This window comes from Zosterops lateralis (genome assembly GCF_965231275.1).
Source record: "Zosterops lateralis genome assembly, chromosome: 21".
Taxonomy (NCBI): Eukaryota; Metazoa; Chordata; class Aves; order Passeriformes; family Zosteropidae; genus Zosterops; species Zosterops lateralis.
In genome coordinates, this window is record NC_139781.1 from 10,018,167 (window position 1) to 10,040,745 (window position 22,579).

Sequence of the window (22,579 nt, forward strand, 5' to 3'; positions counted from 1 at the left end):
ACAAAACAAACAAACCAACAAAAACCCAAACCAAACTAAAGAAACCAAAAAAACCCCAACCACTCCCACAAAAAAAAACCACCACAGGGGACTTATTATCTAACCCTCTTCAGTGCAAAAAATCACAATTTCAAATAAAGGAAAAGCTCATTTGAAGGTAATTTTTTTCTTTCATATGGTTGTGGCAATTGGCTAGACTTACTTCTTTTCTATATCGGTAGAAGTGAAATGATAGCTATTACAAAAGAAACAAACCATGCCTCAAAAATAATTAGTGGAAAAGCTGCCAAATATGGGACTTTAAATAGGTTCACGGTGAAGTGCTGGAAGAAGTTAAAAATTTAAACACCCCTTTGTTAAAAAAACAACAGAAAACAATTCCAAAATCCCAAATAAGCCCAAATTAATATATATCTACCTAGATGCATTCTTCCTTCAACAGTAACTCAGAAGAAAATAACGAGAAATTCAAATAAGAACTTTTTTCATGTTTAAAATCAAGTGACTCCTACTTATTTTTAACTTCATTTTTTAAAGTAGTGTTCCAAGAGTATTAGATCAAATTGGTCCATTTCAACAGGACAGATGAAATACAGGCAGAGTACCATGAATGTTTTACTATATGCTTACTGATATGATAAACTGGAGCATGAACATATTTACGTGTGTGCACAAACACTCAATATGCACATTCCAGCACGGAGTGTATGAAGACCTATTCAACAGGACAGGAACCTAATTTTTTATATACTGAAACTATAACTTACCTGTTATGGAGCTTATCATAGTTTTCCTTCAAGAGTTCATTCTCTTTTTCTAGATCATTTATTCTTTCCTGTAACTAAAATGAAGAAGGAAGTTTCATTGGGATACAAAAGGAAATTACAATGAATGTAATTCATTGTTAATTATTTGTAGGCAGTGGCAAGCTATTTGTTCAGTATCAGAATTGATATGAAATCCTATGCTTTAACCTCAAATATTTTCCAAATACTGGTGCAGTGACTATGTGGCACAGGGATCAGGTGTGGTTGATATTCTATCAAATGCAAGCAGCAGCCACTGTTCTTTTCTTTTTAATGTGCTAAAAGCATACATATCACTAGTATATATAACATTAGGTCAGTCTTCTAAATGCGTTTGAAACATCTATTCACATTTCCACAATTAAAAGGTATCGCATCATTAACTCTTCCCTTATCTATATGTAGCTCAAGCAGATTCAAGATCTCTTGAACACAATCTCACCTCTTCCGTCCTTCTGTTTGAAATAGTTACCGACTGCAATTCTTTTTGAAGATGGAAGGACTTTAATCGCTCCTCTTTAAGCTGAACATTCAGTTCATCACCTTTTGCTAATAAAGCATCATGGTTGGTCTTCAAGTTCTTCAGGTTCTGTGAAAAGGAAGGAATATCAGGATCAGACTTAGTAGAATGTTCCCACAGAGTATATTTCAACAGGGGGCTCTCAAGGCACTGTTGAGCGGATGTTCTCAGAGTGGATGTTCTCAATGTGATCAGCAGGACACATTCCTGAACCAAATAACTGAAAGTAACTTTCGCTTCCCATGGCCAGCAGAAGGTGACCTGGTTGCCTTCATGAACATTAAGCCCTCAGTTCACTCATTATGAAAATGACAAAAAAAGAAATCTGTAAAGCAATTAAAAGATTTTGCAGTGGTTACAACAGCTGGACATCCTAACCCAAAAACCACTGCAGCAGCAAGCAGAAAATGTAATTCACATCTATGCTAATTTTGAGCTTGCCATAGCTCTCTTAACATTTATATTTATATATATGTATACACACATATAAATCTTTATACATATAGTTATATATATACACAAAATTGTAGATATATAATTCTTTCACAACCCTCATGCATTCAGCTCTATTTCCCAGCTGGAAGAACTTCAATAAGGGACTCCTGATTTCCTTGACATTTTCATTTACTTCAATAGATTACAGTAAGGCACATTTAACCAATTCTAAAATTAAATGGAGGATGCTGATAGAGCCTTTATTTCCTGAATATTAGTTAATATTATACTGCCTACATTCCACAACCCTGTAAGTAAGCCTCACTCATTAAAAATTCAAATGTAAATCACATTCAAATTATGCTTTGAGACAAAATCAAAAGCCCTATCTCCTGTTTCATAAAATGACCGGATGATAATTTATGCCAAATATATACATGAATATAGCTAATATTTAATGCTTTTAGATAGAGAGAAGTTAGCTTTATTTTTTCCATACAATATTCTTACAAAGTAGTTAAATGGAGAAGCTAAATGCTAATCCTGTAAAAACTGTTTATGTTCACATACAGTCTGAACAGACTGGAAATGAACAAAAAACCCATGGAAAATCAGTCACCAACTTGATCTTCAGCCTTTTGTATTTCATTTCTCAGGAAGAAAAAAAATCGTGGAGAATAAACTATATTAGCAGTCTGTCTAAGAAAAAGAGTTATTTTTTATAAGTAGAGCTAATTTAACTCTAAATTCTAGAGTTAAACTATCTCCATTTTAGATTTCATATTTCTTAAAGAGAAAAGACAAAAAGCCATGTTAAACTTTTTCTCAGTTTGGCAGAGAAGATACAGGAATTACACTGAAGAGGAGGAGGAAGGCAAAGCAAAACAAAATACAGAAACGTAAAAACATGGGCAAAAAACTAAATCAAACAAAAACCTAATGGCACAAGTGTTATTTAGCACACTGAAAATAATGCTGACAGAAGTAAGAGTTTATAAGACTACTCAGTGCTCCCACTTCGTAAGGCTGGATACTTTATAAAGCTCTACTACAGTTAGGATTCCTACTTACAGGAACTCTCCCATTTCCAGATATTATCACATCACCTTTGTATTCACATGCAGTTCTCCATATACATACAAGAAAAAGCAGAAAAAAGCTGTATAATTAAAATCTATAGATAATCTAACATGGAATTGCATGTTCTGGAGATATTTTCATAAAATTGTCCTTTTTATAAGAAAAATTATCACTTAAAGTAGCCCTCTAAAATAATTTCCATGAACATATGAGCAGAGGTTAAATCCTAATGTCAGAACAGAAGGGCCAAACTGCCCAAGCTTCAGCAAAGAGTAATAAAGCGGAAGGGGCTCAGTACTCCTTTTTGGTAAATCAGTACATCTAAGTCAAAGTCCTCTCTTCAAATGATCAGGGAGCTCTTTCCATAGCCAGACAACTCAGTTCATTCTTAATAATCTGCTTGGTATGACTTTGCAGATCAAATGACTAAGACCTGCTAGACCCTGCTGAAAAAAAAAAGATATTAATACTAAAAATCCCTACTCCATCTGGAGTAGTCTGAGTGTAATGTAGGATGTGGTTCATTTAAATGTACTCAGCATTGACTTAGAATCAAGACCTGTGTATAATTTTTCCTCTGCTTAGCACATTTATGTGATAGGAATATAGGAACGTTACTGACCAAATTGCAATTACCTCTTGAAGCTGGAGAAATTTTCCTTCCATTGCTGAAAGAGCATTGCTTTTCTCAGCCAGCTGTTTACGGACCTTGATCATTTCTACATTGTCCTGAATGTTTAGCCTTCAAAAAGAAAAATGCATCGTAAAAAGAAATGCACCTTTAAAAAGAAATGCATCATAAACAGATACTTTAAAGAAGATGTAGTGTATAATACCTGAATTAATTTGCTCTTCTATAATTCACACTAGAAAGTTTAGGTAAACATTCTACTGTTTGATGACACAGCATCTTCAATCAATACATACACATCTTTGTTTATTGTATAAAACTGTATATGACAGAAAAAGAAAACATTCCTATGCCTAGAGAGATTGTTTTCCCTCTTTCCCACCATCCAAAGTATTTGGCACCAGGAGAATACCATTTTGTGAAGTTTCCACCTATCAAATACTGTAAAATGTGAGTTAGCTATTTAGACTACAACACCTTAAGTCTGGTATTCAAATAAGCTGCAGGTGTGTCTTAATTGCATGAAAATCATTTAATATCTATGCAGATATTCTTAGAAGTCTAAGATTAATTTGAGCCCGGACTGTTTATTAGAAAGGATGTTTAAAATAATTAAAAATTTTAAAAAATATTTATTTAGTTTTTCCTTACTTCAAATGGTGCAACTAAATGCCATTACTTCCACAAGTATGAGAGCAGGAAGTAATTGGGATTTTTACTAATATAATTTATGATAAAATTAGAATAAATTTTCAATATCTGAAAAGGCAATTTCTCTTTCAATATTTGTGTATTTTAGACATGCTGGGCAAACTGTCACAATGCCACACTGGAGCAAGTGAAAGGGCTACAAAGCTTAGACATCCGAAAAACAGCTGAGTATGTGAATAAAGTAATGTTGCTCTCTAATATTAAAACAGTGTTAGAGACTTTAATTTGTCTCAACATTTTCTGCAACAGCTGAGCCAGTATTTTTCTACTATTGTAGGCTCTTAATTACAGAGTAGGAGTGAATATTAAATTGCCCAGTATGAACCTACACTTAAAATTTAGTAAGAATTAAAGTGAAGGAAAAATAAGTGATTAAAATTTTATGACTTGAACTTCAATTGAACCAGTATCACCTGGAAAAGAATTCTCTAAAATGGTAAGTATGAACTTCTTTGTTTATTTATGAAAAAACATCATAACTTCTTATTGTAGCTATCTCCTTGCTTAGAATTATCCGTGTTATTTGGCAAAACATTTTATGACTTGGTTTCACCAACTGGACAAAAATTAATAAGGCCCACATTTCTTTACAAAAGTAGTAACTTCCACAGCTACCTACAAATGTTATAGCTCTTTTCATGCTTCCACTATGGAGATGTTAATTTTTCACAATACCTTTGGCTTGCTGTACCCTGCTCTTTCAGCCGTAGGGTGGATTCTTCAATTTCCTTCTCTTTCCTTCTTAGTTGACTCCCAAGAATCTCTCTGGCATGGTCTAGTTCCTCAATTTGTTTTCTTTGGGACTCAATGACAGTCTCCCTGTAAGTACAAGCATTCTACATTCCAAAACCAGCTATTTATTTTTTCAAAGGAAAAAAAAAAAAAAAGAGTACTCAAGTAAGCCAAGCTTTCAAGTGTTCAGCAAAATCTGTATTTCTAATTAACATACATCACAAGAGAGGCATATGAGTTTAAATTGCTACCAAAACACAACACAAACTCTCATAATAAATGTTTCTGTGGACTGAATAATATTTAGCAGAACCTCACTAAAACGCTGTTCACAGTTTCTTATACTCTGTATTAGGAGTATCCTCCTTTTAATCCATTGGCACCAATGGTTTCTCAAAAGCAAAACACCATTACTAGATATCACAAGATTAGATCTTCGAAGGATTATTAAGCTTTTATTCTGAGATAAAAAAATCTAAAAAAATCTAAACCCCTCCCAAAAAAATCAAAAAAGAAAACAAAATCAAAATATGTGTGTTAAACAGTGGAATTCATCCAGTAAATTAAAAAGTAATTTAAAAAGTAATTTATAGAAGTATTTCTGTACAATTGTTTCCTATGATTCCAGTTAATCTTTGTGTTTATAAAATTTCAAGCACAAAATAAATGAGTGCACATTAATCCATGTACTTCTAAACTTAGCCTGCCCATAAATTGGAAATTTAGCATTTACAGAGAATGTAACCAATAACCTGATTTAAGTAAATCACTATGAAAATAAACGAACAGCTTTTAGAAAACCCAGGTTCTAAACACACAATTCAGAGTAGAAAAATATTCTAATCAGACCTCAATATCTCTAAATTAGATGTTAACTACCTTTTCTATGTAAGATCTTTCTATTTTCATGCAATCTCTACATCAAGGATGTTGTAAGGGTTTCCTAAGCTTCAACTCCAATTAAAATGTGGAGCTGGATCACAAACCACACTTCAAAATGCAAAAGTGAATCAGAATGATTTCACGTAACTATCCCCATACTGTGCTTTTGGCACTTACCCATAAAATCTGTGTGCCTCTAGAAATGAAACTTAAATGCATAAGCAAAACACATCCACTTAGTCATCACCTCAATGGTGGTGCACATTTTAGGACTTATGTTGGTAAAAATTTTGCAGCTAAGTTTCCTCCTTGTTTTGTCCTCCTTGTAACAAACAAGGCAGGCATTCAACAGGCATTGCATCCTAGCAAAGACACTCTCACCACTGGAGACCAGTTTTAACTTGAAGCCAAAGTCTTATGTACCTACACTTTGCCTTCCAAATTGCTGATTCCCTGTTTTGCTTATCATAAAACATTTCTGCATTGTTACCAGTGTTATTGTTGTCAGAACCAACTATTTTATTTTCTGAAGTGAAAACTTAAAAGATATACTTTTTTTTCTTCAAGAAAAACAGAAATTCAAAGAATGATAATGACAAATAAGTAAAATGAAAATCGTACAAATTTCTGATTTCAGCCCTTGAATCCTCGAGCAGACCCTGTCCATATTCGGGAAGCACAAGGTCAGATGATCTCACTTCTAAACTCTGAAATCTCATTCCTGAAAACCAAAAAAAAAGATAAATTTTTGACTTGTTGAACAAAAAAGCTTTTAATAAAGCTTTAACTTTTAACTATACCTTTATACAGTACAAACAATTGCAACTTCTATATAGATGTCATAAAAAGTATTTTTACATCAAAATCACAAGGAAAGAAATAATCACAGTATGTACAACATAAGCTGCTGTAAAATCTGAAGGATGGACCATGCAGTGTTAAAGCAATCTGTTAAAAGCATGTCCTGAAAGTTTTTTTAGAAGATTTTACTTTGAAAGACAGAGAAGAGAGATCGTGTCTTCAAAGAAGAGAAATACGGGTATTATTAGACAGGAACATGGACTTGTAATCACTTTCTCAGCATTTTCTTTGTAAAATCCCAAGTGTCATTCACCCAGACATGCAACTGGTAGGATCATATTTTAGTAGCAGTGCAGATAATTTCCTTGTATTGTTTAGAAGTGTGCCAAGCCCATGGTGAAGAAGAGAAGTGAGAAATCAAGAAAGAACTGTTACTTTAGGAGCAAATGCAATGGTTTCTCCACATTTTTCTCCTACTCTTAGCAAGAAGAAATTAAACAAGTTTTGAGGTGGGAACGAACACATTTCATTTCAAAGACAGCATTAATGCAGCTACTGCATCATTTAGGTTCAACGTACAATGACACTGGCAGTTCAAAATGCCTGAAAAAACTCACGTACTTTGCTGCATTAACTTGACCTATTTTGAATTTTGATCTTTCAAAACTATTATTTTAAGATACTGGTAATTGTGATACATATATATACATATATACAGTATACATATGTATATATGTGTGGGTGGGTGTGTGCGTATGCATATCTGTGTGTGTATATATATGCCTAGAATATGTATTTTTTGTTTACTTTTTTTCAAATCAAGCTATTTCTTAGATGGTTGCACTCAATAAAGAAAGCAAGTATTTACAGAACATTCATACCTAATTGGGACTTTTGGATGAGTTTTCCATGGTATTTTTAAATCAGCCAAACAAAAAGCAGATACGAGAAGCTACAATTATTATTTATAGAGTTTTCTTGTCTCTTAATACCTTAGAGACAGTTAAACTATGCTTATTTCTTCCAGGCATTTTATTTTTCAATAATTGCTCTGCATATTTTCTGATCTGCACTAAAAATGTTTTGAAATTCAGACTTGTGGTTTCAAGAGCAATCAGAGAGTTTTCTGTTTTTAATAAATGTGAATTATACCTTTCTTCGTGTGCTCTGGCAACCCAGCAGCCTCAATCTCTTTTCTGAGACCTGTGTTCACACGAGATTGAACGGAGTTGTACATACTGGGCCTATGGCCCTGAATCTGGAGCTGCTGTTTAGTTGAAATGAGTTTGTTGCGGAGGCTCTCATTTTGTTTCTCAAGCTCACGAACTCTTTCTCGCAAATCCTCGATCATTTCTTCCAGCTCCAGAGCCTGTCCCAGCTGCCTGGGTCCACAGCCAGCCTGGTCACATTTTCTTTTATCATTAACAAGCCGTATTAACTTGGTGGTCATTCTGGGAAAAACAATTAAAAAATATGAAAAATAATGTGAAAAGTCAGCATAAAAAGTATTCTGTTGAAAGGAACATGACCACTGTGAAGACTTCAGCACAGAACCTTGATTAAAAAAGTCAAATTTTCATATAACTGTTGTTGCCTGTTCATACAACTGTTGTTGTGATGAACTCCTTGGAGATAACTGAAACCACTGAGCAGCAATCTGCTTTACAGCACTGACAAATAACAGTTTCCTAAGGCTTATCATTTAAGCTTAGTAAAGGAAGGACACATTTACATTGGTGGACTATGATTATACCCACCTGGTGTAAGTTGGTGATGAGTGGTATTTCCTGTGAACAGAAACACAGGAACTGCCATTTGAAATAATGAAACAATTAGTTTAATCTACAGTCTTGTATTTGACAACAGCTTGACAGAAAAAATGGAAATTATGTAACGCTGGTCAACTGGATTGTGGCTCACTGAATACGGAGTCAAAAGAAAATAATGTTTTGGACTTTAAAGTATGAAATAGGCAGTATTTTCAACTACTCTTTGATGAATCCATTAGCTCCTCACCTGAAACTCTCTTAGATGCAGAAATACTTTCTTAACAATTAGCACAATGTGAATACAGAGTCACAGTGTTGAGCCCTCCTGCAACATCCCGATACCACAAACAGTTTTTCACAGCGCAGATTGGTTTGCTGCCACATTAAGTCCTGGCAAAGCAGACGAATCTTAGCATACAAAGTTTAATAATCAGCCTAAAGCTGCTTGTATATTTGTGGGCAAACTGGGTACTGTGCTCCTTGTATTACTTGAGATTTTATCACTGAAGTTATCTATTACACTGAATAAAGGAGCGATGATTATAAAGACATTTTAGCGCTAATTCACAGATAAAAAGCTAGATGCTGTTTGACTTCTTGAAAGACAGACAGGGACCAAAAAATGGGCAGAATCTCTCCGTATAGACCATTTTGATTCTAGAATGAAACATATGATGAGTTATTAGGCTTCTACAGCCTGCTCTCCAATTCCCAGAACACTCCACCAGCACACCTGGGAATCCAAGGTATCATCTCTGATGTACCTCTGTACACAGAGATCTAACAGGGGTCACTGTAGAAACCATCTCACATACTCAGAGACAACTAGAAATCAATAAAAAAATCACATCCAGTGAGTGATTTTTGCTACTGCATTAAAAAGTGCTCTGAGAGAAATCAGCATGATTTTTAATTTGTTGATGATGCTTTAAAGAGCCAAAAAGGTACTGTGAGTTAAAGTAAAAATATTACACTCCATACCTTTTAATTTTCTCCTCTTGCTTATTTGCATACTGTTTGAGTAGAGTGTGGTCATCACGTAGATGAAGAAATCGATCTTCCAGTTCCTCTCGACTGATTCGTGATATGACTTGTTGAGCTTTTACATTCTGCGTAGATGATGATCCTATCCAAATCAAGGCAACTTTAAATTATCTTCAATACATTCAACAACATATAGTTCATCTAACTCACTTTGAAGTGGCAAAAAAAACCCCAACAATTTTCAAGTGATATGATATTTTACACTTGTTTCAGTCAGTCTATTGATTAATTTCCTCAGACTTTTTGGCAGGTTAATCATTTCCTTTTTCCTTCCTTTTAAGAGACTAAAAAACCCATAGTTAAAATGATGCAGCAAACTGATTACTTACCAGGCAATGCAAAGATAACAATTTAGCAAGCAACCAGGAATGGTCAGACATAATAATTAAAAAACAGGATGAGCATTACCATTGAGGTGCTTCCTAATCTGTTTCAAAATGAAATACTCTCTTGAAGCTTGAAAGAATTAACTCACAGTTGTGAAAACGAACTAAAATACAAGACTAAGCCCAGCAGTTCCATTCTAATAGCAGCTGAATAACATGTAAGAATTGCATAGTACTTTTGGTTCGCATTTTGTTAAATGGATCCAATCTTATCCTCAATTTAGCAAAAAAGCTTCCTCTTTCCTTCTGGAAGCATGAATGCTACAGCTCGATGAGTTTTCCCATTGTTAGCATCTCACAGCAACCTCTTTATTATAACAACCTACTTGAACATAGAACGAGTCACAGTACCTTTCAAAATTTAACTCAGATTTTGAACTTCATTTTGTGAAACATTTTTAGAAAGAAGCTAAGGAAGCTACTGATCAAAGTCTGTAATTGCAATAAACAGCATCTGGTACAAACCTTGTAATCCTTCAGTTCCACCAGGAGTTAGGACTGTATCTCTCACAGCCAGGTTCCCTGCAGTTTCATCAGCAGAAACAGGCATGGCTTACCTAAGAATAACAAAATTCAGACGTTTCTCCATCTGCAAGTTCAACTGTGAGACTAGAATGAACTACAAAACATCATATAAAATGATGGCAAAAGCAATGACAGATTCACTGGAATGCCTTTCCCACGGGCACCGAGCTGCGCGCGAGTAGCCTCCTGAGCCTGACGTTATCTCCTCAGGAGCTCCGCCGCAGACCGGCTCCCCGGCTGGGAACAGCCTGCTGCAGGGAGCGGTACCACATCCCCCTCAGCAGCTCTGGCCGCGCCGTGCCCGGAGAAGACTCACCCGCTCCCCCTCACCGCCCCGCCGGCCCGGCGCGACCCCCAGCGCTTTGCTGCAACTGCCGCGAGACAAACGTCTCCGTCAGCTTCCGGTGCCGCGCGCCCCGCTGCCTGCTGGGACTTGGAGTTCGGGGCGAGGCCGAGCGCCGCCGGCCCACACTCGGGACGCGCTCTCGGCCTTTTGCGGTGAGGTGCTCTGGGAGCGGAGCCGGGGAGCGGCAGCGAGAGCTGAAGGTACTGTTCCAAAATGTGCAATACGTCAGCGTTTTCTTGAATGTTGCTCTTGATGGCTGTTGTACCTCTGCTGGGTCTGTTTACAAAATAGCAATCCAAAAAAGCAGTGACTCCTTCGAAAGTAATGTTGGTGATTTTAATGAAAGGAAGGCTAATTCTTTTAAAAAATTAGGAAAAGCTTTCTAAGATTGCAATAGATACACCTCTGTAGGGTGTACTGGGTTTGGTATTGTTATTAATTTACTATTCAACACATTGAAAGTGTTTCACTATGTGAGCAGGTGTTGGGAGGAAAAGGGATCAATGAGCTGTTAAAGGAGGCTGTAAGAGTTTATTTGAAGAGAGAAGAGGAGCTGTAAGAGTTTATTTGAAGAGAGAAGAGGAAAAGACAAAGGCACGGCTTTGTCAAAGACAAAGACAAAGGCCAGGGAGACTGTCAGGGCAGACAGGGATCGGGCAGGCAAGGATCAGCCAGGTGAAGGGAAGCCAAAGCCCCAAACGGAGGGGGACAGGAACAAACCCGTTATGCCCCATGGACCAACCCTGGGAACCCCTGAGGGAGCGGGAAGTGTTATTACTGTGGAGAGAGCGGGCATATCAAAAGAGACTGTAAAAAGCTATCCATGGATGAGGCAATAGCTGGGGAGCAGGACACCTTGGAGTAAATCTTAAGGGGAGAGGAGGGTGATGACTAGGGGTGTCGGGGGCTGTATGTATTAGGAGACCCGATGAAACACCAAGAAGAGCCCCTGGTAAATTTTGAGGTGGGTTCCCAGAGCGAGGAGATAAAATTTTTGGTAGACACGGGAGTGGGTCATTCAAGTATGAACAAGCTCCCAACTGGAATGTCTTTAAGTAACAGAATTTGTTAAGTATCAGGAGCTGAGGGGAAACCCTTTATGGCTCCGGTGATAGAAAATCTCGAGGTAAAGGGAAATTCTCAGCAGTGCTATGTGGACTTTGTGCATTTACCAGACTTGGAGACTAACCTATTGGGAAGAGACTTTCAGGTGCAGTTGGGAGTGGAAATAATCCCAGTAAATGGAAAAATGGTGGTCCATATGATGAGGTTAACAACAGAAGGTATAGGAGAAATCAACTCTGAGGTTTGGGCAGAGGAAGGAAAGTTGGGTATTTAGACATTCCCCCAATAAAGATCGAGATCCAGACGGGAACCCCTCCTATTAGAATCAGGCAGTACCCAATGTCCCTGGAGGGCAGAAAGGGATTGGCTCCTGTCATCCTGTTGGCAGAAGGTATCTTGTAGCCATGTATGTCCCCCCATAACACCCTGATTCTGGCTGTCAAAAAGGCAGAAGCAAAATACAGATTAGTCCAGGACCTAAGGGAGATAAATAAGAGAACTATCACCAGGCACCCAGTAGTGTCAAATCCTTACACCCTCCTGAGCCAAGTACCGAATGATCACGCTTGGTTCGCAGTTATGGATTTAAAAGATGCATTCTGGGCATGTCTCCTAGCGGAAGAATGCCGTGACTGGTTCGCCTTTGAGTGGGAGTATTCTGATAGGAAAAGAAAACAACAATTGAGGTGGACCCACTTGCCCCGGGGCTTTACAGAGTCCCCAGACCTTTTTGGGCAAGCGTTGGAAGAATTACTGGGCCAATTTGATCCTGAAGGTGAAGTTCAAATTTTACAATATGTAGGTGATCTCTTAATATCAGGGGAAGATCAAGAGCGGGTAAGACAAACTAGTGTACGGCTGTTAAATTTTCTGGGGACCAAGGGATTAAGGGTGTCCCAGAATAAATTACAGTTTGTAGAGCCCCAGGTCATCTATTTGGGACACATAATAGGACAAGGCCGTAAAGAACTGAGCCCAGAGAGAATATTGGGCATCCTAGCTATACCAGCACCAAAACCAAAAAGAGACATAAGAAAACTCTTGGGTCTTTTCAGATATTGCAAACTACGGATAGAGCAGTATACCCAGAGTGTCAAATTTCCCCATGAGAAACTGGTTGGTTCTGAACCCGTAAGACGGACAGCTGAGGATGAAGAGCAATTGAATCATCTGAAGGATAAGCTCTCCTCAGCACCAGTTTTAAGCTTGCCTGATTTAAAGAAAGAATTTGACTTGTTTGTCAATTCCGAAGAGGGGACTGCATATAGGAAGGGAGAGGATGTTGCAAGCCCATAGCCTATTTATCAAAATTGTTTGACCCGGTAGCTCGTGGGTGGCCTACCTGCTTGCAATTCATAGCTGCTGCTGCAATTCTAATAGAAGAAGCCCAAAAGCTAACCCTACAGTGTTACCCCTTCACTTAGAGTCAAATTCTCTCTCAGAGAACAACTATGCAAAACACATAGATAAATTCTAAAAATACATATTGTTTACATCAAGCAGCATGAGAATGGTGCTGCAAAGGTTCAAACACTTGAAAGCAAGAAAATCAGGGGCGACACTACAGGGTAAAATCAGGGTCCACATGCCACACGGTTTGAAAACTGTCTTAAGTCAACAGTGGCTGACAGATGCCAGGATATTGAAATATGAGGTCATCCTAATGGATACTAACAATTTGGAGCTAGTAACCTCCAAGAGCTTGAACCCAGCACAGTAGAGACATTGAGCTGAGACATGGGTGAGGACATGGTGGGACACAGACATGGAGAGTGACATGGGGACACATGGACATGGAGAGGGACGTGGCCATTCATGGGGACCTGGGGGGACATGGGCACAGATAGAGACGTGGGGGACAATGACAGGGATGGAAACATGGTAGGGAGACAGCCATGGGTGAGGACATGTGAGACATGGCCAGTGACCTGTGGGGACATGGCCAGTGACCTGTGGGGACATGGCCAGTGACCTGTGGGGACATGGCCATGGCCAGTGCCATGGGGAGAACTTGCAGGGGCTGTGGGGGATGCTAGGTTTGAGGGAGTTGAGGGTTCCTGGGAGGGACTTGGGGCTTGCTGAGGGCTTTGAGGACCCCAGGCCCAGTGGCTCTGGCTGTGCTGGGAGACCCTGGTGTGACTCGAGGCCGGAGTTCTTCTGTCCAGCTGCTCCCGGCACCCTCTCCAAGAGTGGCCAACCCTCCACAGGGCTGACGCCATCCGGGGTGTGGCTGTGGCTGTAGCACGAAGCAGCTGCATGGCACAGATGGAAGTTGTGTCCATGGGCAGGGACAAGGAACAGAGAGAGGCCTTCTGTGTGATTTCCAAAGGTGTTCATTCCCCGGAGGGTCAGGACAGAAAAAGGGCACAGAACCTGGGCTGGCAGAGGCTTGTAAGTGGGGGAGGTCTTGGGAGAGGACACAGTTTCCAATCAATAAAGGTCACATGGAGGAGGAACATAAGGCAGGGAGTACAATACATAGGCCAATGAAAGAACAGAAGGGGAGGGAACAGCCCAAACTAACCGCTAGGGCATTGAAGGTTAGGGGATTGATAGGGAATAGTCTGTAAGAAGAGTCAGGGTTCAGGAAGGATTGACAATTTTGTAGGAGCAGGGTGAGGCAGGCCTAGGGAAGATAAGACAGCCAGGGCAAAACCAACAATACAGGGGGAAAGGGACAATCCATTAGGGATAAGTAACATTCTAACAATAAAAAACCCGTTGGCATCTTCTTCCTGCAGGGTTCTCTGAGCCCGGTCAGCTCCCCATCGGTCTTACCTCGGTCATCTCATTCCGAGTTCTCTTGGTCCTTGCAGTCATTCTTATTGCTGAGAGTTTTGTGCCCTTTTTGCGTTCCCCCATTTGTTGTGTCCTGTGTCACGGGTGTCTGTGTGTATTTCTCCTGGAGCTGCTCTGCCTTGTTACTTAGTCTGGGTTTAGGGGGCAATAGGACAAGTCCCAGGGACTTGAAATTTGTCATATAGGGTGTAGTTGGACTGCAGTGGGTATCCCTAGATTGACACAAGATGTCTGGAATTGTCAAGTGATCCTGCAGCATTTTGACTTTTGTCCTAACTTTGTTTCAGATGCAGATGGATTCAATCCATGGCAAAGCGCCCGATCCCGGGTGAGGGGGCTCCCCAGAGAAGGTCAGTCACTGTTTGTGTTTGCAGGGGAAGTGTCAATGGTGGCCATGTTACAGCACTGTTCTTTGTCTTTATTTTTAGGAGGTAAAGCCGAATATCAGCCGTCAAGGTGAAGTGGACGAGGTGAGCAGTGATGGGTGGACAGAAACAGTTGCTTCTGCTCAAGTCTCACTTGCTGGTGCAGCCATAAGCATCCTTTATTGTGTGTTTTAGGCAATCCACTTGCACTGCACTGAATTCCCCTTTCAGCAACCAGATGAAGGACCTGGGTCACCTTTCTCCTGAGCCCTCTGGGAGCATTACAGGACTCTGTGGTGAAGCCTTGATCTTCTCCATTTGAATGTGCCATCCAGTAGGCTTTGATAATGGCTGAGGAGTTGGGATGAGTCAGGGGGGAGGAGGGAGGGTCCACCCAAGTTTCAGCAATGCCACATCACCTTCTCTCCTCTTAATCCAGGCAGACCCTGCAATGTCAGCATTGGTGTCTGAGCAGAGCTGAAGCACAGGGCCCGAGGACCTGGGTGTTCTTACGAGATGGTGAGTAGCACAATTGCTGTGTTTTGGGTTTTGGACTGCTGTTATCACATGGTCACATTTGCTTTCCTTTATTGTAGCTGACTAAGAGACAACAGCCTGGTGGCCAAAGGAGTTTCCCTGAGGGAGAGGTGACCTTCTTTGGCACCCGACATGGATTCACATCCCCAGACATCTGAGAGATAAGTGGAGGGCCTAGGAGCAACAGAGGGGGTCACTGGGAGAAGTTTTTGAGTCAGGTTTGGGGATGGAGATGTCCAGGATGTGCCCCTTAGGCTGCATCAAGAGGAAGTCTAATTTTGGGGTACAATGCTGAGGTGTGCAGGGCAGAGCAGTCCCAGCATGTGTCGTGTCATTTGTCTGTTGTGCACTCTGTGTCTTTGGGCATTTCATTCCTTTTGTGTCTTTTGTCTTTGCCCTTCAAGGGGCCTTTTAAAACCCCTGGCATCAACCTTAGCATTTCTGATCTCTGCGTTCCTCAGCTGTGTGCCTTTGACTCAGGAGCTTGGACACATATTGGACTCATCTCTCTTCACAAGCATCCAGGCTGATGCCTTTCCAGGTCTTGTTCTGAGCTGTATCCACAGCTGTGCACTGCTGTGGTCCATTCAGGTGGATTAGGTCTTGTCAGAATGCAGAGACAGATACAGGCTTCTGACCGTAGGATTCTCAGGCATCCACCTTTGTGTTTCTTGGGATCAGTGATCCCGTTGGCATCTTCTTCCTGCAGGGTTCTCTGAGCCTGGTCAGCTCCCCATGGGTCTTACCTCGGTCATCTCATTCCGAGTTCTCTTGGTCCTCAGGGTCATTCTTCTTGCTGAGATATTTCTGTCCCTGTTGTGTCCCCCCTTTTGTCCTGTCCTGTGTCACAGGTGTTGGTGTGTTTGGCCTGGAGCTGCTCTGCCTTGTTGCTTAGTCTGGGTGTAGGGGGAATGGGACAAGTCCTGGGGACTTGAAATTTGTCATGTAGGGTGTAGTTGGACTGCAGTGGGTATCCCTAGATGGACACAAAGTGTCTGGAGCTGTCAAGTTCTCCTGCAGCACTTTGACTTTTGTCCTGACTTTCTTTCAGGTGCAGATGGATTAAATCCACCCTCTTTTTTCCCCCGAGTATGTGGGAGGTTGGCTCTCAGCAAGGAAGAAGTTGAGAAATTACCTTCCTGTCTGCTGGACGTCTGGATATAATTGAGAGTGCAGTTACTAAAAATCCTCTGTATTTTCTGCTAAATTAATAAACCTGAACCGAGAAAGCCGTGAACACCATGGTGCCTTTTTTTTCCTTTCAGGTCTCATTCTACCCATGCACAGTATTACCAGCAGTAACTTGATGTCGAGGTGTATTTCAGAGGCAGAGATAAAATAATATAGACATTTTATTTTGTAGCTCTTTGAACCTCCTTGTTTATTAGCCAAGAAATCCAAAACAAACCCCCTCTCCCCAAAAGCACACAGAAAGAGAAAATATGCCCATATTATTTTAATAAAGATTAAATATTTATCTCTTAGAAAACCAGGCTCATTCAATCCTAATTAACTCTGGTTCTGATGTGTTAGGTCAATGAATTCATATAGTTTAAAATATCAGTAAAAATGCAAAGAAGTAAATACGAATTGAAAAAAAATACAAAAGAATAAAAATATAAGTAACAAAATGAGAACTATAAAATATGAAAGATAATAGGAATAGATGCACTATTGATACACTATATTATTACTTGTTCCATTTATTATAATATGTAAAATATACTTAATATAATGTACATGATATAATAGATACACTTGTAATGGTTATTAGATATATCAAAGTAAGAAATAGAAGTAAGTTTGAAATGCAGCCTAAACTGAAGGCTTTTTTGGATTCGGTTTGGTTGATGGCAGGGTTCTCGTAGTTGTTGGGGTTGGGGGTCTTTTGGGGCGTTTATTTTAGAGGATGTTTGGAAGGGGAATTTTGGCCACGTTCTTTTTTGCCTCCGCTCCGTGCGGCAGCGCTGCCACCGTGTGGACACAGAGCGGTACTGCAGCTCCCCCCCCGGCCGATCTGTAAGGCAATGCTGCCATCCTGTGGATAAAGATCAGTACTGCAGCTCCCCCCCCCCCCCCCCCCCCCCCCGAGCCGATCTGTAAGGCAATGCTGCCATCCTGTGGATAAAGATCGGTACTGCAACTGTCCCCCGAGCCGATCTGTAAGGCAATGCTGCCATCTCGTGGATAAAAAGCGGTACTGCAACTCTCCCCCGCGCCCGTCCCGAGAGTTGTGCGGCAGTGCTGCCATCCTCTGGACATACACCGGTACTGCAATTCTCCCCCGTGCCGGTACCCGAGGTGCGCAGCAGCCCCGGGCTGTGAGCTCACGGGCAGTGCTGCCGCCCGAGGACCGAAAGATCACGGCCAAAAAGGGGAGAAAAAAAAAATGAGGGGACCCAGGGCACGTGGCAGCCGGCTGCCTGCGCGCGACCTGGACCACGGAGCCGCCCGGGAGCGATTTTTCCACGGCATACGCAGGTGCGTGGACACGGAATGGGGGCTGAGCGGCGCCACGGCAGTGTTTGGGCAGTCGATGTAGTCAGGCGCCTGTGCGAGCAGCCGAGGGGGACATTTGGGGGGGGGTGCCACAACCAAGATGGCGGCGCGGCTCGCGGCGCTTGACCTTCTAAAGACGGCGGCGAAAAGGGCGGGAAAAAATAAGGACCCCATGATTGTCTAGGTAACTGCCTGCACAAAATCCCGACTGCGGCGCTGCCCGGGAACAATTTTCTGTGGCGTTTCCAGGTGTAAAAACACGGGCTGTGGGATCAATCCCCTCGCAGGCGGGTTAAAATTACTCATTTTAGTCCGGCGCCTGTGTTAGACACCGATAGGGGCCTTAAGCATGCCACAACCAAGATGGCGGCGCGGCTCGTGGCGCTTGACCTTCTAAAGATGGCGGCGGAAAGGGCGGGAAAAATGAGGACCCCCCCATGTTTGTCTAGTTGACTGCCTGCACAAAAATCCCGATCACGGCGCCGCCCGGAGACAATTTTCTGTGGCATCTCCAGGTGTAGGGACACGGGCTGTGGGTTCAGCCGCGCTGCAGGCGTGTTCAGGTCACTCATTTTAGTCAGGCGCCTGTGTTAGTCACCTATAGGGGGGCCTTAAGGGGCGCCACAACCAAGATGGCGGCTCGGCTCGCTGCTCTTGACCTTCTAAAGATGGCGGCGGGGAGGGGCGAAAGTGACGTAATACTCTCTGCCACCAAAAAAGGCGAGGTGTGACGAAAATGACCGAGAGTTGCCGAACAGCCGAAAAGAGCCGACTGCCAACGGAAATGACCGAGTGTAGCCGAACAGCCGAGAATTGCCGACTACTGACGGAAATTAACGAGTTTCTCCGAACAGCCGAGAATAGCCGACTACTGACGGAAATCGCCGGGTTTCCCCGAACAGCCGAACCCAGCCGAGTTTCCCCGAACGTCGCCCCCCCTCAGCCGAACCGAACGCGCTGAGGGCAGTTCTGGGGCGGCCCCGGCCGGTGTCCGCCCTCACTGCCGCTTCCTCGGCGGGCCATTCGAAGGCGGTGTCGGGGCCGCTGCCGATCCCCCGGCGGGCGGGCGGGACACGCTGGCGCTGTGCCCGGAGTTGGAGCACTCGCTGTCGGCGCTGGAGCCGAGCCCGGGGGGCTCCCGGGGAAGGCAGCGAGGAGAAGCCGGTAAAACGCCCGGATTGCTCGTGTGGCCCTGGGAGACCCCAGAACATTGATTTGGGGGGGTCTGTGCGAGCCGCTTGTGGCCTAATGGAGAGGGATTTCTCACAAGGACACGCAGTGATGGACAAGGGGAACGGCTTCATCAGGATGAAGGGAGGCTGAAACGACGCGGAAAGAACTCCACAACTAATCCGAGTTGTTAGAGCGGTTTGTATTTATTGACGTGGGGAATAATTTTATCAAAGACACGCTTACCCCCCAGGGGATTTGCCCCCTTTCTTATTTTCTGAGGTTTTACATATGCAGGATATCTTACAGACTTTCTTCATAGATATTTATTTTTTGATCTTGCCTATTTTCGTTTGATATGGTAATCACTTTATGCTTTTCTGGGCACGCTCAGTGTTTAGTGGTGGTGGTCTCCAGGCCGTGGTGGGGGTCATTTTTTATTCATTTTTTCACCTTTATCTTTCTCACGTGTGCTTTGGCTTTTTTGGCACAATTTTAAGAGAACGTATTGTTTTAGAGTCTGTGTTGTTTTCTTTACTTGTGCTCTTAATGCTGTTATTCTGTTGTTTAGGTTAGTTCTTGTAGTTCATTTTCTGATTGTGCTGAAGGTTTCATATTTGTAATGTTTAAATATATGCAAAAAAGTAATAAGCACAGTATTACTAAATGCTATCTTATATATTTTAAAATATTACTTGGAATATATTCTATTATACTGTATATGCTCTTTAATTTACTATAAGGGATTAGTTGTGATTTTTCAGTTTATGCCTCAGAGGCCGGTTTAGATTAAATATCAGGAAGGAATTGTTCCCTGGGAGGGCGGCGGGGCCCTGGCACGGGTTCCCCAGAGAAGCTGTGGCTGCCCCTGGATCTGGTGGAAGGTGTCCGTGCCCTGGGTGGGGGCTGGAATGGGATGAGCTTTCCCTTCCACAATTCAGTGATTCTGGTGCTCTGGCTGAGCTCAGTCAGCCTGAGGGGCTGTTGCAAATTCAGGCTGAAAGTTGAGTGCTTGTAATTTACACAGTGTAAAGCAAGAATGAACGGTTAAAAAAATTCTGATGTATGATTTTTTTAATATGAAAAGCATGGAGAGAGGTGCTTCCTTTTATTGTCTTCTGATTCAATTGTATTTCTCACTTACAGCACAGTAGAAACCCTGTTCTGCTCTGGCTGCTGAAGGACACTGCAGCATCTCCAGGTGCACCTGAAGGCATCTCCACACCGAGAGAGATTTGTTCTGTTTCAGTATTGACTCTGTTGAAAGGTGAACGCAGAATGTCTATGGGTCACCCTGCCAGCTCCACTTGGCTCAGCAGGCATCGCAGGGAGGGCCCTCCTGTCATCTCTCTGGTGAGTCTGGAGGTGGGTTTTTCTGCTGCTCTGGGGCTGTGCTGGGACCCCTCAAATTCCAGTCAGAGGTGCTGGGCACTGCTGGGCCTTGGGGACACCACTGAGAGGCAGCTGCTTTGGTTCTTAATACCTAGAAATCCATGGATTGCTGGGTGATTTCCATAAGTTCTCCTATTTTGTGGGAGCTGCAGGGTGAGGTCAGTATTCTGAGGGAGGCCCTGGCAAAGCTGCCAAGGACAAGGAACACGGAGCATCCGGGGGCTTCTCCCACCCGAGTTTCTCCCGGAGCGTGCTGCGTGTCATGCTGGATGTTTAACCCGGCTTTGGGGCGTTCTCCTGCAGTCCCAGCTCCAACTGCTGCCCCTGAGCCGAGGCCTTGCTGTGTCCCAGCACTAAACCCGGCAGGTGGGTCCTGCTTTTCCAGCCCTTTAATCCCACGGGCAATCCCAGATTCCCGGAGCTCCCCTGGGCCCAGCCTGGACTCGCTCCCTGGGAGCTGCACTTCAGTCTGCCTGAACCAAGGACCTCCTGTTTGAAACTTTATTCCTGCTGTTTTTCCTCTTGCAGGTAGTCGGCAAAAAAGGAGAGAGCCAGTGGGAAGTGGAGGCACTGGAAGGCCTTATCCCAGTGCAGGGTTCCCACTTTTCTCTCTGACTCCTGGAGAAATGCCTGATCAGAACCAGAGACTGTCCATTTGATTTCCTGCCCTTTACAGTAGATCGTTGCTTTCAGCTGGTTTGTGTTCCTGGTGTCATCCTCCTCCTCCTCCTCCGTGGATTTGTCAATAGAATTCCTGACTTTTGCTGAGTTGAATTTTGTTATTCCAGCAGTTGTGGCTCTTTGGTTCCACTGAAACTTCCCATCTCTGCTGGGAGTTTCATCTGTCAAATCCAAGTAAGATTGGAGTTTCTTTGGATTGTTACTCCCACAAACTAGAGATCATTCTGGAATAGGAGTAAATTGGCATGTTTAACTCCCTCTTCCCTTGAAAATCAGAGCAGAGGCAGCAGATTTGAAATCATCATTCCATGGACTTCCACAGACTTCCTGGCTGTTCCAAAAGTTTTCCATGTTAGAAATTCCTGAGCTTGTTTTCCAGGCAAGCTGGGAGTTGGATATTATTCCTTCCTTTTATTTGATGTTTTTCCTCTCTCTGATTTTAGTAAGGCTATATTTTTTTCCTATTTTCTATCCTAATTGGAATTTTGCTAATTCTTAGGGGACATTTCCAGGGAAATTTCCCCAGTTAAGGTTGGTAAATCAGGAATGTGTCAGCACCATATCCACAGAATTCTGGGAATTCCCAGGAAAACTTGTAAAGTGTTTAATTGCCTTGATTCATCTCGTTTTCAAGTTCAACTGAGTGTGTTTTTAATTACATAAGTTCCATTAAAACTTAAATCCTGGCCTAGTTGCTGTTCCTTGGACACAATGGGGTGGTTCTTTCCTGCCTTGGCACATGTGGGTGTTCATCCCAAGTGAGCTTCCTGCTAAAACAGAATTTGTTTCCAAGAATTTTCTAGAAAACCTTATTTTCTGGGAGGCACTGGGTTTGTTTTCCCTATCCCTGCCTAATCAAGAAAACTCCTGGGGCCTGTGTTAGGCAGTGGCATGAGGGAAGGGCTGTGTTTATTTAATTTTGTATTTTATTTTACTTTTTTTTTTTTTTTTAATTTTTGATTTTTGTATTTTATGTTAAATATTGTATTGTGGTTAATGTTTTAATATATTTTTTGTTTTGTCTTTTTAAAATGCTTTTGGTTTATTTCTTTAATTTTTATATTTTTAGTCTTTTATTTATTTTTAAAATTTAAAAATTTTTCTTTATTACTATTTAAAATCTTAATGACTTTTATTTTTTTTTAAATTTATGGATATTATTTCAGTTTTTACATTCATGTTATTTATTTTGTATTTTAAATTTTTAAATTATATTTTAAATTTATTTTAGATTTTATTAATTTCTTTTTTTCTTTTTAATAACTTTTGAGGTTTTTTTAAAATTTTAATTTTGTTTTATTTTATTTTATAATTTTTTTTTTCATGTTTTCATTGTTCCTTTTTTTTTTTCCTTACTCTTTTTTTTCCCCCGAGTATGTGGAAGTTTGTTCCCGCCCCCATCC

At 41.7% G+C, this 22,579-nt stretch overlaps 1 protein-coding gene and 1 long non-coding RNA gene across 3 annotated transcripts in view; one reads left to right on the forward strand and one right to left on the reverse strand.

Moving 5' to 3' along the window:
* Nucleotides 1-10,738, reverse strand: part of LOC310917838 (protein fantom-like) — a 31,523-nt gene extending 20,785 nt beyond the window's left edge. The window contains exons 1-9 of one of the 2 annotated variants that reach the window (XM_083876425.1): nt 10,653-10,673; nt 10,263-10,354; nt 9,349-9,493; nt 7,751-8,049; nt 6,419-6,518; nt 4,859-5,002; nt 3,478-3,583; nt 1,249-1,395; nt 768-841 (exon numbers count right to left, since the gene is read on the reverse strand). In XM_083876425.1, coding sequence (XP_083732551.1) covers nt 768-841; nt 1,249-1,395; nt 3,478-3,583; nt 4,859-5,002; nt 6,419-6,518; nt 7,751-8,049; nt 9,349-9,493; nt 10,263-10,347 — 1,100 coding nt within the window. In that variant the 5' untranslated portion in view covers nt 10,348-10,354; nt 10,653-10,673. Of the gene's footprint in view, nt 1-767; nt 842-1,248; nt 1,396-3,477; nt 3,584-4,858; nt 5,003-6,418; nt 6,519-7,750; nt 8,050-9,348; nt 9,494-10,262; nt 10,355-10,638 lie in introns of both variants that reach the window. The other variant, XM_083876424.1, reaches the window with a different exon arrangement.
* Nucleotides 10,739-10,820: 82 nt separating this feature from the next.
* Nucleotides 10,821-16,453, forward strand: LOC310917903. Its single transcript, XR_014591519.1, has 6 exons — nt 10,821-10,868; nt 14,820-14,882; nt 14,961-15,002; nt 15,093-15,231; nt 15,337-15,416; nt 15,494-16,453. It is a non-coding gene; the product is annotated as an uncharacterized lncRNA (long non-coding RNA).
* The last annotated feature ends 6,126 nt before the right edge of the window (nt 16,454-22,579 follow it).